The sequence below is a fragment of the Delphinapterus leucas genome, chromosome 3 (genome assembly GCF_059928025.1).
Source record: "Delphinapterus leucas isolate spDelLeu-1000000601 "Yukka" chromosome 3, BTC_Dleu_Yukka2, whole genome shotgun sequence".
NCBI lineage: Eukaryota > Metazoa > Chordata > Mammalia > Artiodactyla > Monodontidae > Delphinapterus > Delphinapterus leucas.
Genome location: NC_143131.1, coordinates 60863300 through 60887172, shown reverse-complemented (window position 1 = coordinate 60887172; position 23873 = coordinate 60863300). Strand labels below are relative to the sequence as shown.

The window sequence follows — 23873 nt, the reverse complement described above, 5'->3', positions numbered from 1 at the left end:
TTAAATATATTTTTTTCAAATATTAGTTGATGATTTGTAGGAGAGGAGAGTATCCTTTCCTACAAACACTACTTTGGAACCAGGATTGTTAGTTGCCTGCATACTTGTGGGAGCAGAGATAATGAACAGATTACAGTTTTATAATAAAATAACTCGGGAATAAGGTTAATAGTTATCTAAGGCATTGAAAGGAGTAGAACAGGAAAGAACCTTCCTTATTTCTTTTGTATTTTTTAATAACAAAACCCATATACTCCAGTTGCTGTTTCTAATTCCCAACACATCTTTAGCTACACAGAGCTATCCTGGTCACCTTTACCTTCTACGGTGAGGGTGGCAATAGGAAAAGCAACATAGTCACAGAAGTGCAAAGGTTTCAACTCATGGAAAAAACCACATAATTACAGTACTTACATTAATGAAACATGTTACTCCAAAACTGGTGTTGGCAAACTTTTTCTGTAAAGGTTCAAATACTTTAGGCTTTGCAGATCATATGGCCTCTGTTGCAATTACTAAACTCTGCTCTTTTAATGAAACAATAATAAATGAATGGGTGTGACAGTATTCCAATAAAATTTTTAAAATTTTTATTGGAGTATAGTTGATTTATAATGTTGTGTTCAATAAAATTTTATTTACAAAGTAAGGCAGCAGGCTGGATTTGGCCTGTAGGCCATTGTTTGCAAACCTCTGCTTTAGAATAACATTTCCTTTTCTTTCTTTTTCAGTTCTCTTTAACTAGAACAGTTACTTAAGAAAAATATAATTTGCAACAGAAAGATACAATGCCACTCTACCATTTACCAGCTTTGTAACTTTGGGGACATTATTAAACCCCTCTCTGAGTTTGTTTTCTTATCTGTCAAATGGAAATAAAAATTTGTACCTCAAGTGATGTTGAAAGGATTCAGTAATTGAACACATATAAATACTCTGATAGAACTGGTGGAACTTAATAGTCTTTCCCCTTCGTGAACCAGTAAGGATTACTTGAATATGAATATGTCATGAACTTCCTATTTGTCTTTGATCTTTATCTACTTACCAACATACTCACTGATCCTACAGCAATGGGTTTATCCTTCAGTTCTGGATTGTCCCTCATTTCTACAGCTGCATAGAAAGCATCCATGTCAATGTGTACTATGGTATTGTTCAGATCCCGGCTGTGCTCCAATTCCATTGCAAATCTGTCAACCTTAATTTTTAAAAAGTTAACATACTTTAGACAACACAATATTGAAATACCACTAATCATAACACTAATCTTTTTTTTTTTTTTGGCCAAGTCACTTGTGGGATCTTAGTTCCCCAACCAGGGATCGAACCTGGCCCCATGGCAGTGAAAGAACCAAGTGCTAACCACTGGACCGCCAGAGAATTCCCAACACTAATCTTACTTTTAGTAGGTGTCAATTTGTCTGTCTGTCCATCCATCCATCTGGCTACCCACTCACCCACCCATCCCCACACCTGTCTATGTATATTCGATTATTGTTTATTAAGGCTTTTATTTTCATGAACATAGGCAGTCTGTTCTCAAATATCATTCCCTACTAACTCTTTCATTTTTCAATACCTATAAGTACGTAACAGGTACTTAATAAATATTTACTGAATGAATAAAGCATTCCAACTGTTTATATATCAAATGATTCTACTGCTTTATAAATTTGGAAAACAACTTACTGTAACTAAAAGCTTCAGTTTAGGTAAAATAAACAACAACTCCCACCTGACCCATAATATTAACATCTTAAAATATTAACAAAGGAAATGTACAATAAAAGATTATACTTCTTTGGCATATGATGTTTATGCTGAATACTACTGTACAATCGATCATCCTAAGGCATACTGTAAACATTTCCTCTGTAGAATTGCTTTTATAAGGCTAAAATTTGATAACTGTTAGTCTATTCAAATCAAAATTGAAAATTTAATCTGTAATTTATCCTTTCATGAAATTTCAACATATATAAATATATCAAATATAACAGTGAAGAATCTTTAAGGAATATTTTTTTTACAGAAAATTTTACAGAAATTTTTTTTTTTTTGTAAAATTTTTACAGAAATTTTTTTTACAGGAATTTTCTTTACAGAAAAAGAGTTGGATTGATAAGAAAGAAGAAAGAGAAATGAAAGAAATAACCAAAGTAGGGCAGTAAGAAAAGGGTTTATGTAGCAGACATAACCATTCCCAAGTGTTCCTTTTTTGTGGCCTCTACTACACAGGCCGAAAAAGCTAAATACACAGTTTTCTAGCTTCCCCTGCAGCTGGGGGTGGCTGTGTGACCATTTTGATTTAGTAACATATAAGGAAGTCAGTAAGAGCATTAAGTCAAATCATGAAGAGAAGAGAAAAGAAAGCTATTGAATGAAACAGAATACATAGAGAGCATGGAAGAGTGTCTTGGCACATGGTACAAGTTCAATAAATGCAATCTATTACTAAAAGGATCACTGGAGAACTGCATAACAAAGCAGTAAAAAATTAAGGGAAAAGCAGCCAGAAAGAAATAAGCAACTGAGGTGAGCTCTGGAATGAAAGCAATTTCCATCATGTGGAGATCCCTAGAGTAGGTTTCCTAAAAGGTGGAGAGTTTCAGGGGCATAATTTAGCTTTTTCCCCTCGTTGGACTTCACCCTTGTTTTCATTCTGCAGAATTTTTTTTTTCAAGGTCTTCCTTCTTAACATTATAGTGACGCCTGGCCTACTAGCTACAAGTTAAAACCGCAACTCTTTTTTTTTAAAAAAAATATTTATTTATTTATTTATTTATGGCTGCATTGGGTCTTTGTTGCTGCGTGCGGGCTCTCTCTCATTGTGGTGAGCAGTGGCTACTCTTCATCGCGCTGTGTGGGCTTCTTATTGTGGTGGCTTCTCTTGTGGAGCGTGGGCTCTAGGTGCACAGACTTCAGTAGTTGTGGCACATGGGCTTCAGTAGTTGTGGCACACGGGCTTAGTTGCTCTGTGGCATGTGGGATCTTCCCGGACCAGGGCTCGAACCCGTGTCTCCTGCATTGGCAGGTGGATTCTTAACCACTGAACCACCAGGGAAACCCCGCAACTCCTCTTTTAGAAACAATCACCCTGATTCATATTTGTCTCCAGTAGCCACAGTGAGACTTTCTAGAGGATCCATTCCTGTTTAGGCTGCAACTCACTGAATAACCTGGGGTACTCTGTGCCTTCTTCAGGCTGTTCCTCTGTGCAGAATGCCCTTCCTAGTTCTGTCACCAACCCTTAAAGGATCAGCTCAGACGTGTCTCTGTAACTTAATTGGATCTCTGTCCTCTATGCCACAGAATTCAATGTTCCCTTACTTGTTTTCCTGCTCTTACTATGGCACTTACTGTAATATTAGACTCTAAATTGTGAGTTCCATCAGGAGAAAGACCTTATCTGCTTTAAAAAGTTTTCCTCAAAGGGAGATAAAGGGTACAAACTTCCAGTTACAAAATAAATGAGTCACAAGGATGAAGTGTAAAGCATGGGGAATAATACTGTAATAACTTTGTAAGATGACAGATGGTAACTATAGACTTACCCTGGTGATCATTTTGTAACATATAGAAATATTTAAACACTATATTGTGCACCTGAAACTAACACAGTGTTATAGGTCAATTGACCTACTTCAGTTAAAAAAAAAAGATGAGTAAGATTTGGGGTCTAAGGTACAGTACGATAACTATAGCTAACAATACTGTACTGATATGTGAAAGTTACTAGAATGTAAATTTTAAAGGTTCTCACAATGAAAATAAATAATGGTAACTATGTAAACAAGCAAACAAACATAAATTCTTTCCTCATAAAAGAGAAAGGGAGGAGAGACTTGTACATCCATTTATACATATCAGTATAAATTTTATTCTTTTATATATATATTTATTCCATATATATAATATATATATTTCTGATTAAAAAAGAGAAAGTAGTATTTGTAGAAAAAGTTTGGAGAAGGCTGATCTCATGCAGTGAGATACCACACCTAATAAATGGAACGTTTTAACATTACTCCAATTTATCATCCAGATTTAGAATAACTATTTCTTCCAGTACTTCAATTTCAAACTAGAGAATAGCATCCTGACATAAAAAAAGATGTAAACAGGGCTTCCCTGGTGGCGCAGTGGTTGAGAGTCCGCCTGCTGATGCAGGGGATGCGGGTTCGTGCCCCAGTCTAGGACGATCCCACGTGCCGTGGAGCGGCTGGGCCCGTGAGCCATGGCTGCTGAGCCTGCGTGTCCGGAGCCTGTGCTCCACAACGGGAGAGGCCACAACAGTGAGAGGCCCGCGTACCGCAAAAAAAAAAAAAAAGATGTAAACACTTCATGGAGACTAATAAAAACAAGGGTAGATTAAAAACGACTCTGTATCAATCCAGAAAATGTGCCTTAGATTTGAGTCAACTGAGAATAAGGGAGCAGCATCTGAAATACCTTAACCCAGAAACGCTGAAAAGGAAAAAGATAATAAATAGAAAACAAACCAAATGGGAAAAAATTCTCCTTAGACTCATACATTAATGCTATGACAGTTTCCTCAGCAATCTATTGTCTTTTCTGTGCTTAAAACAAGTGTACAGGTGCCAAAAGGAAACCTCGCCACTGAATGACTCACATTCCACTTTGCTTTACTATCTCTCATTAGTCACCCTTATCTGAACTCTTTTCTTCTACATCTACCAAATGCACATCACCACTGACTGCTTTTTTTCCAGTTTCTTCTATTGAAATTCTCATTCATGTTTTCCTTTCTTCCATTTTTCCTTCCAAATGACTTCCAAGTTCTGATCTGAGTCTCTAATATGTACCTAGTCCCTCTTGCTACAGTTCAGAGCCAGTGTGTATCACAGTGGGTTTTTGTTTGGGTCTCAAGCCTGTCACTTACTAGTTACATGATAGTGGGTAAGTTAATCCCTCTCATCCTTTCTTTATTTGTAAAGAGGGACTAAACCAATTTCAAAAGGTTAAAAGAATTAAGAGATACCCATATGACTCACTTATCTAGGGATATGGTAAGGGCTTAGTGATATTAACTATAATTTTTAAAGTAGAAATGACATTTACTGAGTATATTATATGTAATATGAAGAATGCTTCTTATGTTAACTCACCTAATGGTCAAATTAATTGAGAGAATAATTATTATTCCCATTTTATAGATGAAACTAAAGCTCAGTAAGATTATTAAATTTGCCCTAAGTCATAGAGCTGGTAAATGTTAGAATTAGACCTGGAAAACAGGTTACTCTAAAGCCTGTGCTCTTTCCATTATTTTATGATACTTCCCTAAAATGAATTCTTAAAGTGTTTAACACTGAAATAAGCTCAAATCAAGCTCTAGTGGTATATTTTATATCATATTATGTCTTATTTATGTTTTAAAAATCCCCCTTTTGGATTACATTTAGGAGACTACTTCAGAAATATTGTTTTTCATTTTCTTGACTTAATATTACCCTAAAAATTGTTAAGTAAATCTGGGTTCTCCAAATCAAGTGTTAAAGTGGTCAAAATGCACTGATTTGCTGTGTAGTTGCCATTTAATATAGCATGGATGTTTGTCTATTCAATTCAAGAGCCCATGTTACAATAAGATGTTTTGACAGCTACAAAAATGATTGTGCTTTTAAGAAGTTTAATGAGGATGGGATGGGGTGGGGAATACTTAGGGAGGTTCTCAAGAAACATCAAGGGAGTTTATGCCTACAGAGCTTTCTTATCTTATCACACATAATAAAATCTACTACTTGGAAATTTCATGACTCTAAAATAGAAACACATTTCCCATGAAAACCTCTCTGTTCTTTCAGACCTTCTAGACTCCTTAGGATTTCCTCAATACCCTCCCACTTATACAACTTCTTTTAAAGGAAGCTCAAAAACTGAAACAATTTTACAATCAACATAAAACACATTTCCTGCCATTTCCCTTGCAAAAGATGCCTCAGAGCCTCCCATGGAATATCAACTAAAACCGTAGCAAAACCTGAAGTACTGCTACACAATGTACGGTATTTTCTGTTTCCTCAGATTATTAGCATATTTAAGGAAATGAGCTTTAAAAGTAGTATAAACAGCAAGAAGTTGTTATATTGTACCACTCCAATGTATTACATTTTTAAAACTTTATTAAAGATATTTGTAGACTATAAATCAATAAAAGTTACCAAAAAGGAAAAGCAAACTGCCTAAGGATTAATATCAACTTAAAAACAGTGTTACTGCGGGCAGAATAGAATTTCTTTTTAACTTGATGAAATAATGCTTAAACTTATGTGAAAGAAACAATGCATGAGAAAAAATATTTTTTTTCTAAAGAGTAGTGAGGGGGAATATTAAACTATATTATTATGATTCAATAAATAAAACTGCATGGTACTGATATGGGGAAAGATTCAATTGATTAAAAGACAGTCCAGGGACTTCCCTGGTGGCACAGTGGTTAAGAATCTGCCTGCCAATGCAGGGGACACGGGTTTGAGCGCTGGTCCAGAAGATGTCACGTGCCATGGAGCAACTAAGCCCATGTGCCACAACTACTGAGCCTGCCCTCTAGAGCCCACGAGCCACAACTACTGAGCCCATGTGCCACAGCTACTGAAGCCCACGCACCACAACAAAGAGTAGCCCCCACTTGCCATAGCTAGAGAAAGCCTGCGTGCAGCAACGAAGACCAGACGCAGCCAAAAATAAATAAATAAATTTAATAAAAAAAAGAGGGCTTCCCTGGTGGCGCAGTGGTTGAGAGTCCGCCTGCCGATGCAGGGGACACGGGTTTGTGCCCCGATCCGGGACGATCCCACATGCTGCAGAACGGCTAGGCCCGTGAGCCATGGCTGCTGGGCCTGCGCATCCGGAGCCTGTGCTCCGCAACGGGAGAGGCCACAACAGTGAAAGGCCTGCATACCACAAAAAAAAAAAAAAAAGAAGAGAGAGAGAGAGAGAGAGAGAGAGAGAGACCAGAAACAAATCCAAACACAATGAAAATTTAGTATATGGAAGTGCCTCATTTCAATTCAGTGGAGAAAGGACTTATGATTAAATAAATGATGTTGGGACAAGCGGATCACCATTTAGGAAAAATAATACCATTTAAGGAAAATATAATACTATTTAAGAAAAATATACTTCATACCTTACATCAAAACAAATTCCAAATGGACTAAAGATTTGAATATAAGAAAACTATAAAAATACTAAAAGAACATACAGGTTTGGTTGTGAGGAATAAGTTTCTATGCACAATACTAAAGCCAAGAAAAAAAATTTTAACACTGCTGGATTTGATTACATAAACATTTAAAAATGTATAGGGAAAAAAATCCCTGCAAAATTAAAAGACAAACAACATATTAGAAAAATCTTTACAAGTGGCAGAGAAAAAAATTTTTTCATGTATAAGGTCTATAAACGAGGAGAAAACAAACTCCTCTAGAAATGTGGGCAAAGAGTATTGCTTTAGACTGCTAGTTGAACCCTGAAATCTACTCTCTCTTCCTTCCATAGTAATAGATTTTTAGCTGACACATAGCCACCCAGCTAGAGAATATATTTTACAGCTTCTCTTGCACTTAGGTGTGGCCGTGAAACTTCAATGTGAGCTAAAGTAATGTGCGCAAATTCTTTTTCACTTGTTTAATAGTAAATTACTTTCCTTCGATGATATTTTCCTGGTTCTTTCTTCCTTCCCAGAGGCTGGAATATGGATTGAAGGTAATCCATTTCTGTCAATCCAGGTAAGGATAACACTAGGGGATGACAGAACAAGACAATGTAGAACCTGGGTCTCTAAATTACTATGGTGATCAGAACCACCAGACCAGCTGGGACTACATACCTATTATGTGGGAAAGAAATAAACTTATTTGAAACCATTATATTTTTGAGTCTCTTGCGCTAGCTACTTAGCCTATATCCTAACAAACAGAATAAAGGAGGATATTCCCACAAGAAGGAAATATTGATGGCTAATTCATATGTGAAAAGACATTCCTTCTCTGTCATAGTCAAAGGAAGGCAAATTAAAGCAACCATGAAATAATATTTTAGACACTGTATCAGCAAAAACTAAAAGACTGATAAAATTGATAAAATCTAGTTTTAAACAAGTATGTGAGGAAACCAGCACTTTTATGTTGAAAATGTAAAATGGTACCATCTTTGGTGAAAATAACAGAACGGGAGAGTACAAAGATACATGAATACAAATGATCATCCCAATGTTGTACATAAAGCAAAAAACTGGAACCAAGGTGGGATGAAGTAAATAAATTATGCACCTCCATACAGTGGACTGCTATGAAGCATTAAAACTGATGATTTGACTGACAAATCATCTTTAGTCATGATAGCAGACCACTTAACACAGAAGATAAAAAACTAGCTTGGGGCTTCCCTGGTGGCACAGTGGTTAAGAATCTGCCTGTCAACGCAGGGGATACGGGTTCGAGCCCTGGTCCAGAAAGATACCACATGCCGCGGAGCAACTAAGCCCATGCGCCACAACTACTGAGCCTGTGCTCTAGAGCCCTTGAGCCACAACTACTGAAGCCCGTGCCCCTGGAGCCTGTGCTCCGCAACAAGAGAGGCCACTGCAATGAGAAGCCCGTGCACCGCAGCGAGGAGTGGCCCCCGCTCGCTGCAACTAGAGGGGGCCAGTGCACAGCAATGAAGACCCAACTCAGCCAAAAATAAATAAATAAAAATTTTAAAAAAACCCCAAAACTAGCTTGTGCTCTAGGAAAGCATATATCAAAAAAGAAAATGACACACTGTAGTTTGATAAAGAAAACAAAATTTATAATCTTTGAACTCTTTCATGAAAATAATTTTGCAGCACAGTAGATTAATATTATAATTTTATTGTTATGTTATAGCTTAAAGTGCTTTGTAAAACTGAATCAGATTTTGATAGAGGGTAAAGCTTTTTTTTTTAAATTAATTTATTTTTGGCTGTGTTGGGTCTTCTTTGCTGTGTGCGGGCTTTCTCTAGTTGCAGCGAGTGGGGGCTACTCTTCGTTGCGGTGCGCGGGCTTCTCATTGCAGTGGCTTCTGTTGTTGCAGAGCACAGGCTCTAGTTGTGCGGCCTTCAGTAGTTGTGACACATGGGCTCAGTAGTTATGGCTCATGGGCTCTAGAGCTCAGGCTCAGTAGTTGTGGCGCACGGGCTTTGTTGCTCTGCGGCATGTGGGATCTTCCTGGACCAGGGCTCGAACCCGTGTCCCCTGCATTAGCAGGCGGATTCTTAACCACTGCGCCACCAGGGAAGTCCCAGAGGGTAAAACTGTCTTTAAAAGTAAACTTTAATGTTACTGCTTCGAGTTCTCAGTCTACCACATGATGCTTTGCAGCTTGGCTCTTCTCAAACTCTTCTATTGAAATAACTTTTAATTAATACCACAGAAACTGAGTATTTACTCCCCAAAGATGCTGAAGAAGCCAAAGGCCCCACATTTTTAGAAGTCTTGTGTTTTATCTTAAAAGTTCACATACATTTGGCACTCTACCATTTACATGATTTTTCGTTTTACTGTAACACAATTATGTTTTAAAGTACTTTCAAATTTAATTGGCTAACATGTTCCCCCAAATCTTTTTTGCAAAATTAGTTTTGCAGAAAACATGTCACATTTATCTTGTGGGCTTTTCTAGCTGCAATGTACATACATAATAAAAAGAACAAAAGCTTTGGATTAAATCCTAGCTTTGCCAACTACCTGTCATATGAAGCTGGGCAAGTCACAACCTAACTAAGGCTCCATTTACTCTTCTGTATAATGCAGGTGACGATGTCTAGGTGTGGGTCTTCATGTAAAAGGGTAGAGCAGTATTTAACAAAGTTGTATGCACATTTGTTAAATTTTATGCTTTAAAATGTAATGAACATTTACATTTCACCTTGTTTTCAGTTATGACTTGACCATGATGCATTTTAACTATCAATTATTATTCTACCAGCTTCCACTTTATTTAGCAATTGAATTAATACCTGTAATTGTGCTTTCCTTAGCTGCTGGCTGGTAATTTGAGCTTTTTGTTGCATCATATTTTCAATTCGTTGGTTGACTTGCTTTTCTTTCTTGAGCTCATTTCCATAAAATCTGGACCCCTACATAGGAAAACAAAATAAAGTATAAGGAGAATGTTTGAAGGAAGCATCACTGCGAACCTGATGGCTAAGAGCACAGACTCTAGAAACAGAATGACTGAATTCAAAACTTACCTCCATTACTTACTAGCTGGGTTACCCTAAAATTAATCTATGTTTTAGGTTTCCTTATCTGTAAAATGAATTTATAGTTACCTAAATCATAGGAATCTTGTGAGGCAGGATGTAGCACAGTACAAACTCTAGAGATGAGTACAGATCTGCACTCAGAAAATAACAAAATAACAATGTGTCCTAGGTGGGATCCTCCGGGCATATCCAAGGCCTTAGTCAGCTGGGTCATCAGTTATCTCCTTCACTTTCACTTAAAAATTATTGTAAAAAATTAACTAACAGAAACCTCAATTAAATAGAGTCAGAGATCAGAAGGGGGAGCTCTCATGCCCTTTGATGATAGTAGAAAGCAAGACAAAGAAGACTCCTCTTCTTTTCTGGCAAGAACTCAGCCAATAAAAAGTCATGGACTCTGTTTACTATACCCTTGCCAACTTCCTTTTCCCTTATTGGAAAGAGTTTTCCTCTTCAGTTTTGCTGGGGACTTGCATTTGGCTTGTCATGATTGCAGACCTTGAACTGCAATTTTCCGCTGATCTTGAATAAACACATTTTTTTTAGTGGAGAAATAACTGGCAGTCTAGTTGTTTTAGGTAAACAGTACTTTAACAAATTTAATGTTAGCCATTAAATAAAATGTAGAAAGTAACTTTTAGAAAATCATCTGTCATTCCATCACTGAACATACTATCTATTTATAAGGTTGATGGACATTTAATTATTTTCACTTTTTGGCTACTACGAAAAACGCTGCAATGAACAATTGTGTACACATTTTGTGTCGACACATGTTTTCATCTTCCTTGGATATGTACCTAGGAGTGGAATCTCTGCGTTATATGGTAACTCCATGCTAAACCTTCTGAGGAACTGCCAGACTGTTTTCCAAAGTGGCAGAACCATTTTACAAACCTACCAGCAACGTATGAGGGTACCAATTTGTCTATATCCTTGCAACATCTGTTACTGTCTATCTTATTTTTTTAATTAATTAATTAACTTATTTATGGCTGCGTTGGGTCTTCATGTGCGGGCTTTCTCTAGTCGCGGCGAGCAGGAGCTACTCTTTGTTGCAGTGTGCAGGCTTCTCATCGTGGTGGCTTCTCTTGTTGCGGAGTGTGGGCTTCAGTAGTTGTGGCATGTGGTCTCAGTAGTTGTGGCGCACGGGCTTAGTTGCTCCATGGCATGTGGGATCTTCCCAGACCAGGGATGGAACCTGTGTCCCCTATATTTAGGCGGACTCTTAACCACTGTGTCACCAGGGAAGTCCTGTCTTATTTATTACAGCCATTCTAGGCTATAATACTATGAATGGCATCTCATTGTGGTTTTAATTTGCCTTTTTCTAATGCCTAATGTTGAACATCTTCTCATGTGCTTATGAGCCATTCTTATACCTTCCTTAGTGAAATGTCTATTTATATCTTTTGCACATTTTTTGATTGGGTTGTCTTCTTATTTTGCAAATATTTTACCCTAGTATGTTGCTTATCTTTGTATTTTTTAATGGTATCTTCTGAAGTACATTTTGAAATTTGATGAGGCCCTATTTGTCAACTTTTTCTTTTACTGACTGTGCTTTCAGTGTTGTATCCAAGAAATGTTTGCCTAACCAAAGATCTCAAAGATTTTCTTCTATCTTCTAAAAGGTTTATTGCTTTAGTTCTTACATTTAAATCAATTGTGAGTTAATTTTCAGTGTATGGTGTGAGTTAAGGGTCTAATAAGTTCATCTTTTTTGCATGTGGATATCCAGTTGTCCCAGTATCATGTGCTGAACAGACTATCCTTTTGCCTTGGTACAAATATCAATAAACTATAAACATTTATTTCTAGACTCTCAATTCTGCTCCATTGTTCTATATGTCTAGCCTCATGGCAGTAGCACATTGTCTTGATAACTGTAGCTTTATAGTAAGTTTTGAAATAGCAAAGTCAGACCCCCATGCTTGTTCCTTTTTACAACTGTTTTGACTATTTTAGGTGTTTCTCATTTCCATATAAATTTTAAAATCTGTTTGTCAATTTCTGCAGGAAAAAAAAAAGCCACTGGAATTTTGATGAGGGAAGTACACTGAATCTACAGATCAGTTTGGGGAGAATTGCCTTCTTAACCATATGGAATCTTCTCATCCTTGAATAGGCATATGTCTCCATTTTTTAGGTCATTATCTTCCCTCACCAAGTTTTTGTAATTTTCAGGGTACAATTGTTGCACTCCTGAAATTCCTTAAGACTTTCTATGTATTAGATCATGTCATCTGTGAACAGACAGTTTTAGTTCTTTGTTTCCAATCTTGATGCTTTTTATTTCTTTTAGTTGCCTGACAGCACTGGCTAAAATGTTCAGAACTAGGTTGAAAAGAACAGGTGAGATTGGACATCCTTGCCTTGTTCCTGATTTTCGGGCAAAAGTGTTTAGTCTTTCACCATAAAGTATAATGACAACTATAGGGTTATTTTTTTTGATTTTTTTGTTTTTTAATTTTTATTGGGGTGTATATGTTTTTATAGATGTCCTTTTTAGGTTGCAGAAGTTCCTTTCTATTTCAAATTTATTAAGAGTTTTTAGCATGAATGGGTATAGGATTTTGTCAGATATGATTTTTCTGCATCTATTGACATGACCATGTGTTTTTTGCCCTTAATTCTATTAACATGGTATAGTACATTAATTGATTTTTGGAGGCTAAACCAACCTTGCATTCTTAGGATAAATCCCATTTGGTCATGCTACATAATCTTAATATTTTGTTGGATTCAGTTTGCTAATATTTTGTTGAGGGCTTCTACATTTATAAAGATCTATAATCTTCTGCTTGTCTGACTTTAGTATTAAGGGGATACAGGCCTCATAGAAAGAGTTGGGAAGTGTTCCATCCTTCTTTATTTTTTGGAAGAACTTGTGGAGTATTGGTATTATTTCCCCTTTAAATGTCAAATAAAATTCACCAGTGAATACCCAGGAAAAAACCATAATTCAAAAAGACACATGCACCCCAATGTTCATTGCAGCACTATTTACAATAGCCAGGTCATGGAAGCCACCTAAATGCCCACTGACAGATGAATGGATAAAGAAGATGTGGTACATATATACAATGGAATACTACTCAGCCATAAAAAGGAACAAAATTGGGTCATTTGTTGAGACGTGGATGGATCTAGAGACTGTCATGCAGAGTGAGGTAAGTCAGAAAGGGAAAAACATATATTGTATATTAATGCATGTATGTGGAACCTAGAAAAATGGTGCAGATGAACTGGTATGCAGGACAGAAATTGAGGCACAGATGTAGAGAACAAACGTATGGACACCAAGCGGGGAAAGTGGCAGGGTGGTGGTGGTGGTGTGATGAATTGGGCGATTGGGATTGACAGGTATACACTGATGTGTACAAAATGGATGACTAATAAGAACCTGCTGTATAAAAAAAAAAACAAACAAGAAATCACCAGTGAAGACATCTTGACCTGATCTCTTTTTTTTCTTTGGTGGGGGGGGAAGATTTTTAATTACTAACTTAATTTCTTTCCTTTTTATAGGTCTATTTAGATTTTCTGTATCTTCTTAAGTCAGTTTTGGAAAATTGTGAATGTCTAGAAATTTGTCCAATTTATTGGGATTTGTTTTAAAATACTCTAATTTCCACCTCCAAAATTCAGTAGGGAGAGGTAAGTGAGAAAGATGAAACAATATTTGTAAAAATGTTGATAACTGTTGATACTGGGTGATGATTACCTGGGATTCACTATACTATTCTAATTTGGGGTATGTTTAAAATTTTCTGATTAAAGTTTTTAAAAAGTAAATTGCTATGGAGCGGCAAGAATTAGAAAATTTCAATTTAAGAAAGATATTTCAGATAAACTCACCCCTCTTCCCTACTAGAGGAATATATATTATATAAAGTATACAAATATATTAATATATAAAATACATAAGTATCTATTCTATGATTGCTACATATTAATATCATACAAATTTATATGGAAGAGCAAAGATTCAAGAATGCCTAAGATACTCTTGTAAAAGAACAAAGGCCAAAAAAAGAGAACTTGTTCCAACAGATATCAAGACTTTAAAGTATTGTATTTAAGATCATGTTGTACAGTGCAAGAACAGACAAATAATCTATTAGAACAGGAGAAAGCACTGCAGATCAGTAGGAAAGGATGGACTATTTAGTAAATGGTACTGAGACACGGGGAAGAAAGAGGGAATATCTGATAGGGTCATCTAAGATAACTTAAATATTCTATTTCTTAACTTGAAAACTAGGATCATAGGTTTTACTCTTTGTCTTTTAAAAAATGTCTTTTAAAAAATGATGAAAATTTCAAAGAAGTCTGAAACAGAAAAATATAGAGGTTGCTATAATAAATATATAAAACTATCACTGAGATTTAACAACTGTTAACATTTTGCTTAATTTCCTTCAATGATTTTTTTAAGTGAACTGTTTTAAAGTAAATTACAGATATAATGACATTTAGCTATTCTATGGAGTATTTTAGCATGCATCTTTAAAAATAAGGCCATTTCCCATAATAATATGTAATCATAATAACATTTCATAACTAATAAAATTAACAATAATTCCTTAATATTATCTAGTATCCTCCCTATATTCAAATTCCTCTAAATGTTCCAAATGTATTTGTTCCAACCAGGATCCAATCCATATGTTATACTTCCTTATTTCATCTCTTAATTATCTTTTATTGATACTTTTAAAATTGTATCTACATTTTATATGCTTAAAAAATTATTCTTCCCTCAACTCTTTATTTTAGAATTTCCAAATATTCAAGAGTTGAAAGAATAGTACAAGGAACACCTATATGTCCTCACCTAGATTGACCAATTGTTGATATCCTGCTACATTCGGTTTCTCTCCCAACTCTTATGTGTGCTTGTGCGCGCACACACACACATACACAAACACTCACTCTCTCTTTCTCTCTCCACCCTCTTTTTTTGGCTAAATCATTTGAGAGTAAGTTGGTGCAGTTATCAGCATGCATTTGCTAAGAATAAGGATATTCTCTTAAATTTTACACCTTTCTGCATGGATATTTCATAATACATAAATGAAACCCCCCAAATGGTAGAAAAAAAACCATTAAAGAACTCTTTTATGATCTTGGAGAAAGTCATATGTAGTTAACTAATTCAAGTACGTGAAAAGAAGCAAACGAAAAACGACTGCACAGGACTAAACTACCATGAGCAAAGTCAAAAGGTAAACAATAATCCAATGGAAAATTGTGCAAAGGGTAAGAAGAGACAGTGTGTAAAAAACACACATATAAGTGGCTTTTAAACATATGAAAAAGATGTACAATCTCACTTTTCATAAGAGAAATATAAATTAATGTGACCCTATGTTACCATAGACTGGCAAATCCAGAAGTATAGTAACACACTACGTTGGTATGGTTGCAGCACGGTAAAACATACTCTCACATATTGGCAGTGGAAATGTAAATTGATACAACTACTATGGAGGGCAATTGCACAACTAATTAAAAACTGCACATGCATATATTCTTTCATGCTACATGTATTTGGTGGAATAATTCCACTTCTGGGACTCTCTCCTATAGTTATATTTGCACATATGTAAAGTTATGAAATACAAGCTTATTCACTATAGTATTGTTTGTAAAAATGGAAGACTAGAAATGACTTATTATATGTCCATCCATAAAGATTCTGACTAGTTCAATAAAGTATAGTATATCCACATATGCAGGCATAAAAAAGAATGAAGATCTCTAGTTTCTTATACAGAAAGACTTCAAAGATATATTAACTGAAATAAAAACAAAAAACCCACAATTGTACTATTCTCCTATTGGGGTGAAAAAAAACGGGTGAAAAAAGAAGATATATGTTATTTTGCTTTAACATGCATACTATGTGCATGTGAAATAGAAAACTGGATGGCAAAAGCAACAGAAGAGAAGGGAAATTATTCTATATGCATTGTAGCTTAATAATTTTATATATTAAAATATTTAAAATTATAATTAAAAGGATATTTAAAATACTAATTTTCTTTTAAACAGAAAGTTAAAAAGTTACTAAAGATATTGAAAGAAAAAAGAAACATACCTTTGTGGCTTCCATTATAATTTTGTTAATTTTCTCTTTATCTAATCCTTCCATTCCGGCTTTATTATCATTAAGTCCCACCCTTAGCAGAAGATCATCTTTGTAATTGTCATTCTTCTCCTTTGTGCTGTCATTCTTCTCCTCTGTGCTATCCATGGTGTAAACTTAAAGTAAAAAAAAAAGTTAAGGTTAAAATGGCTTTTTTGGGAGAGGGCTGGACATTTAAAAGTTAAAATGATATAGAAATCAACAAAATAAAAATGACAGGTAAGATTTTTTGGCTATGGAGAAATAATTATTACTCAGATTTTAAAATTATTATTCCAAGATTACCATACTCTTGGAGGGAAGAAAGGAATCAACATTTCCTGCCAACCTATGCTAGCCACTATGCTTGGTGCTTTACACTTGAATTTCACACAGCAGCCCTGAAAGGTAGATATTATTATTATTATTTTTTTTTTTTTTGCAGTACGCGGGCCTCTCACTGTTGTGGCCTCTCCCGTTGCGGAGCACAGGCTCCGGAAGCGCAGGCCCAGCGGCCATGGCTCACGGGCCCAGCTGCTCCTCAGTATGTGAGATCTTCCCGGACCGGGGCACAAACCCGGGTCCCCTGCATTGGCAGGCGGACTCTCAGCCACTGCGCCACCAGGGAAGCCCAAAGCTAGATATTATTATTCCCAATATAAAGAGAAGAGAAACCTAAGTTTTAGAACATGCCTAGCGACACAAATTTGATAATAAGTGACAACATCTGTGTCCGACAGTTCATGTTTTTCCCATATTAATACACTGTATAAGAAATAAATACAAAATAACAGTTTCCATGCCTAACATTAAGATCAAAAACATTTATTACCTACTGTTTGCAGAGTTCTATTCTTAAATCAGTGAAAAAATATAGGAAGAAATATCTATCTACTTCCAGGAAATCATTACATTTTACAATGTTATGTTACTTCTAAGATTAATTTCAAATAATAATTCTTTAGTGTCTTTATATAATTCTTTATAATTTACCTTCACATACATTCACTTTTAAAAACAATTATTACAACCATGCAAAGTAGACTTACTCATTCTCATGTTAGGGAGAAAGAAATTTGAATTTCAGGAAGGTTAAATGAATTGCCCATCACAATGGGTAATTATGATAATAATTGATAATAAGCAATTATGATAATTATCTGATAATATGCAAAAGAACTAGGATTTCAATCCAAGTCTTCTTACTCCAAGTCTAAAGCAGCTACCATGACATCACAGCTACCTCCAATTTGGGGCTCACTTATACTACAAATAAATGGCCAGGTGAATATCTGCCATGAATCTACAACAAATTATGGCAGTGATTTCTCATTTGCATGATTTACAGAGGGTTCACTTATTCTACTCTGCCTTGAGGACCTTCCCTCCCCACCGCTCCCCTCCTCTTCCCTTCCCTTCTTTTCTTTTCTTTCTATTTAACATCCATCACCATATATAGTTTTTTTTTTTCGTGTGATGAGAACTTTTAAGATCTACACTCTTAACAACTTTCAAGTATACAATACAGTATTAACTATAGTCACCATGCTGTACATCTCCATGACTTATTTTATAATTGAAAGTTTATACCTTTTGATTCCCTTTACCTATTTCCCCCATCCCCCTATCCCTCACCCCTCCCATCCACACCCCATCCCTGCCACTGGCAACCACCAATCTGTTCTCTGTGAGTTGTTTTTTGTTTTTGTTTTTAGATTCCACATATAAGTGAGGTCATACGGTATTTGAATTTCTCTGACTTATTTCACTTAGCATAATGACCTCAAGAGGACCTTTTCTTGATAGCTGCTTCCATTTTTGACACCAGCAAAGAATAAAATAAATTATGGAAGGAAATTTGAATACTGTGATTATTAGTGACAGTTCCATTAGAACAAAAAAAGTGAATAACACAGTAGTTCTCAAACTTTGTGACACATTAGAGGGATGTCTGGAGGGATCTTAAAACTCCGGATGGCCAGGTTGTATCCCATACCAAATAAATCAGAAATTCTGGGAGTAGGAGCCAGATACCAGTATTTTTAAGAGATGCCCAGATAATTCCAGTGTGCCCTAAAGTATTGGAACCACTAGTGATGTTGTTTCTAGGTACCTAAGGGAATATAGGTTGATTTTCTGTTATCATTTGAATTTTTTTCTCTTCAGCTTTCACATTCAGCCTAATATTATCCTGTATTTTGCCTTATGCTTTAGTAATCCAATAATTTATCATTTTCTAGTAAAACAGGTGAATGTAATTCATTCATAATTTCCCCAAACCAACACTACTGAAGAGGGAAGAGGCTAAATACAGACATCCTACATTTAAGCTGCCTTGTCCTTTAAATGTTAAAATGTACAAAAGGAAAAGAAACAATTATTGAATGCCTACTACTTCACATATAGTATATTACTTAGCCCCAAAACTCTGAGAATTGGTTTTGGTCCTTAATTGGCGAGAAGAACTGGGCTACCAGCAATACTGGTGCCAGGCAAAGTTGTGAGATACGTAAAGTTAGTTTTCATTACCTTGCTGCCTTTTTTTTTTTTGGCCGCACTGAGTGGCTTGTGGGGATATTAGTTCCCCGACCAGGGATCAAACCTGGGCCCTTGGCAGTGACAGCCCGGCGCCCTAACCACTGAACCGCCAGGAAATTCCCACCTTGCTGCCTTGTTGATGCCCCATCACCAGGTAACATATATTCAGTTTCATGGGCACAGACTTACTATCATCTACATGCTAATGACTTGCAAGTTTACAGCTCTAGTCCAAATGCCTGCCTGATATCTCAAATTTAGCAAGTCTGAAATTGACCTTCTCATCTGCCTCCATCCCCAAAACCAGCTCTAATTTCAGCCTTCCTCATCTCATTTGAGGGCAACTCTAATCCCCTCCAATTGCTCATGCAAAAAACCTTGTAGTGATTCTTGACTCTCCTCTTTATCACACCCCACATCCAAACTGTCAGGAAATCCTGTGGGCTCTACTTTCAAAATGCACCCTGAATGTAACCTCCTCTCACTATTTTCACTGCTTTCACACTAGTCTGAACCACCATTATTTCTTGCCTGGATTATTGCAATAGCAATAATCTTAAATAGTCTCTGTTCCTACCCTTGCCCTCCTATAGTCAATTATCAACACAGTAGCCCAACTGATTCTTCTAAATCATGAGTTAGGTCATATCACTCCTCTAATAAAAACTGTACAATGGCACCTCATCTCACTCCAGTATAAAACCCCAAATCTTTACAGAATCTGTATCCCTATTACCTGTCTATCCCTATTACCTGTACCCTATTACCTATCTACCCTCATACCTAATACTCTCCCGCTTGCTCACTGCTTTCCAGCTTTGCTGTTCCTCAAATCAGCGAGGCACACTCTGACCTGGAGGCCTTTTGCACTGGCTGTTCCTTCCTCCGCGAGGGTTCTTTGGCCAGATATCCTCTTGTCTAAACCCCCTTATCTCCTTCAAGTCTTGGCTTAAATGTCACCTTCTTAATAAGGGCATATCCTGACTTCCCTATTTAAAACTGTAGCCTGATTATCCCTCCTACACCCTCTTTCTAATGCCCCATTGCTTTTCATAGTTTACTTACTTAGTATGTTTATTGTCTACCTCTCCTGTGAAAATGTAAGTTCCATGAGGGCAGGGAACTTTTTCCCCCACTGATGTATACCAAATGCCTCAAACAGTGCTTGGCACAGAGTAGGTGGTCAATAAACATTTGTTAAATGATCAAACTCAGTTTATATCATTTTCTCATTCTTTTATTCACATAGCAAGTTCACATAATCACATTAAAAGATTGGGAGAAAAACTGCTTTTCTGAAGTTAATTTAAAAATACTTTGTTTTCCCTTATTTCAATATTACATATGTAAGGACAAGTATATGAGCTTAACCACTTTTGATTTTATAAGTCTTATTTTCCTATGATATTTCATGGTTAAATTGGTTTATTAAAGCTTTCAGGACTTCTCTTATAATATAAGAATATTTTGAATTTACATATTAGAATGCTTGCTAGGCTCCATTAATATTAAAAAATTCTAGCTGGTATTTCTACTTTGGGAAATTAAGTTACTTTGTTAAATTTAATTTGTTTGATTAATATTTTTCAATTATATCTAAATCTAAGAAAAATCAATGGACAAAGGTAATAAACAACATACTAAGTTTTAGTATACTTGGATCTCTATGAGTTCCTTTTGGTACTATCATTTGTGTTACTACGGTGAGTCTGCTTTTGTTGTTATTGGTTAGTATTTCTGTTATTTTCAAATTTCTAAAATTTCTCATTAGCATTGGTTATCTGTATTCTTCCCATTAGCTCTGAGTTTCTTTATCTAGAAGTCCACAAATTGAAAGGGGGAGCTTCTAGCAGAGATGATCACATAATATAACAAAGTATGATAAATTCCATATTTTTCTGGGAAGTGAGATTTAGTACTACTTCAAATGGCTTTGTATGGACAGCATATAATGGAAGTGCCTAGTATGATGTCTGGTACATGATAAACTCACAATCAATACTTATTATTTATTATTGTTATTAAAGTTAAGCCAAATTTCCAGAGCTGTGAAAATCACTAGTCCTACTTTTCTTACTTCGCTCTTTAAGATAAAGAGACTCTAAAAGGGAACAGGGTACACTGTGAGCATCCTTGAGAAAAAGCTAATGTTCACAGATCATATAGATGAATTTTGTTTTGCTTCCAAAGAAGTATTTGTCCTACGATTACTATGCACTCACATATAGTCACATATATAGTCCCAAGGTCTATGAATGGGTATAACTGTGACTTACAAACAAAAAATTTTTTTGAGAAAGAGAATAGTCAAACATTTTTATAGTTCAATATTACAGAATACAGTCTGTTAACTTCAATTCAGAAGCTGCACAAACAGTAATGCACAGCTCAAAGGAAAGAACTCTGGGTTCCTGTGGTTTAGCATATTGGTTTAAAAGCACATTTTCTCTGAAAATATTCAAATTCTTCCAGTCTGATTCTACCACTGACTATTCTGGTTACCAGTTTAAAAATGTAAGGGCAACCTCTGTTTTGGTGATAGTAAGAAAGGAAAATTAGAATTTTTCAGAAGGAATTCTAAGAAAGAAGTTTTCTGTGGTAGGGTTCCTCCTCCGTATAAAAACCACACAAAACTATCTAAACAGTATCAAAAGTGCTTAGCATATTGTCCAAAGTCACCTGGAATTAATCTACCAGGAAACAGGTAAAATATACTAAGGGTAACAGAGAGAGAGAAGGAGAGGATCAAGCAGGAGGGGAAGGACGAGGGGAAAGAGGAGGAGGGAAAACTGAACTATAGTAGGATCCCAGACAGAGCTTGCTTCCTATTTCTAACATACTGTAAATAACCAAACTCAATAACCACCACCCTCCCCGAAAACCTTTATATGTCTTAAGAACAAATATTATTTTTAAATCCCTCAAATGTTCAAATATTTAATGTCTGAACAGATTAAGCACCCAGTATAAAACTTCAGACTGTGGTTAAATGTTCTTTTTACAATCTACACTTAAATACAGTGAATTAAATGTATCAAATTAAGAATATTACTCTAATTTTAATGTAGTAATTTCCAAATTAATGCCTGACTTAAAGTTTCTTTATCATTTTCATTTCTTTATTATTATTATTGTTATTTTTTTTTGCGGTACGCGGGCCTCTCACTGTTGTGGCCTCTCCCGTTGTGGAGCACAGGCTCCGGACGCGCAGGCTCAGCGGCCATGGCTCACGGGCCCAGCCGCTCCGCGGCATGTGGGATCCTCCCGGATCGGGGCACGAATCTGCATCCCCTGCATCGGCAGGTGGACTCTCAACCACTGCACCACCAGGGAAGACCTCATTTTCATTTCTTATAAAAAAGTTTTTTAAATTTTTAAGAAAATTAAAAAATCACAACCCCAAGACTTTAACAGATTAATTTGTTAACATGTTCCTCTCCAATTATTTTACACACACATATATGAACATATATACTCAAACTGCATGCCTACAATTTTTTTAAGAAATTAACATTTTAAAAATAAATTTATTTATTTAATTTATTTTTGGCTCTGTTGGGTCTTCATTGCTGTGCACGGGCTTTCTCTAGTTGCGGCGAGCAGCAGCTACTCTTCGTTGCATCACACGGGCTTCTCATTGTGGTAGCTTCTCTTGTTGTGGAGCACGGGCTCTAGATGCACAGACTTCAGTAGCCGTGGCACACGGGCTCAGTAGTTGTGGCTCGTGGGCTCTAGAGCCCAGGCTCAGTAGTTGTGGCACACGGGCTTAGTTGCTCCACGTGGGATCTTCCTGGACCAGGGCTTGAACCTGTATCCCCTGCATTGGCAGGCGGATTCTTAGCCACTGTGCCACCAGGGAAGTCTCTACAATTTCTATATGATGGGAATTAAAGCACAGAGGCACCTCTGTATTTTTAGCTTTAGTTTTTTATATCTTTTCAAAATAAGATGTACAAAAATTTCAAAATTACTTGAGATAGGATTATCTGCAATATTTAAAAATTTATGTGTATCACTGAGAGAAATAACAGAAATTATGTAACCCCACAGATCTTAAACCAAGGGGATGTATGCTGAAAGAAAACCTAAGTTGGGAGTTCTCTGGCGGTCCAGTGGTTAGGACTTGGTGCTTTCACTGCTGTCCCCTGGGTTCAATCCCTGGTTCAGGAACTAAGATCCCATAAGCCACATGGCTTGGCCAAAAAAACCCTCAACCTTTTACCAAGGATTTAAGGTCTATTCTTTACGAGAGAACCATGCATATATTCTCTTCAATTGTCTTTTTCCTTCCTGAGTTGCCTATTAATTTATTTCAAAGATGAATGAGACAGAAGGCAGTCAAAAACCCTACACTCTACATAATCCTACAGATGTATAACATTCGCACTTAGAGAATAATAAATTGAAATTATCTGCTTCTTAGTACAGAATGAAATATATCCTGATAGAAAACACATTAACTAAACATCAGTTCAGGGACTTCCTTGGCAGTCCAGTGGTTAAGGCTCCACACTTCCAATGCAGGGGGCACAGGTTTGACCCCTGGTTGGGATACTAAGAGCCCACATGCTGCGTGGTGTGGCCAAAAAAAAAAAAAAAAAATCAGTTCAAAGGTAAATTCCCAAAGCTCAGTTTATACATTCCTATTCTGATGATGAGTTGCATATTTTGTAAAAAGTCTTCCACGTTCTTTAACAAGGAAAACTTTGTTTATACTCACACAAAGGAGGTAGGCCAAGAGGTTCTTTCGTTGGGTATTAGATCAAGTCAGCAAAAATATTTACTTTTGTAGACGTGATACCAAACAGATTAATTGTTTTAGTTGAGGTATACAGTAAAGCACACAAACCTTAAGGGATAGTTGAATACATATGGTCTTAGAAAAGGAGGAAAAGGTTCTCTTGTGGTACCATTTGGGTACTGTAATAATTTTTAAAATTCTAC

The 23873-nt window shown here is 36.2% G+C and overlaps 1 protein-coding gene across 4 annotated transcripts in view; it reads right to left on the bottom strand.

Annotated features, from left to right (window-relative positions):
* POLK (DNA polymerase kappa) overlaps positions 1–23873 on the bottom strand; it is a 72532-nt gene that overhangs the window by 25880 nt on the left and 22779 nt on the right. For all 4 annotated transcript variants that reach the window (XM_089909028.1, XM_022594814.3, XM_089909027.1 and 1 more), the window contains 3 exons: positions 16365–16528; positions 10010–10129; positions 1049–1201 (listed from right to left, as the gene is read on the bottom strand). In XM_089909028.1, the coding sequence (XP_089765154.1) occupies positions 1049–1201; positions 10010–10129; positions 16365–16528 (437 nt within the window). The remainder of the gene's footprint in view (positions 1–1048; positions 1202–10009; positions 10130–16364; positions 16529–23873) is intronic.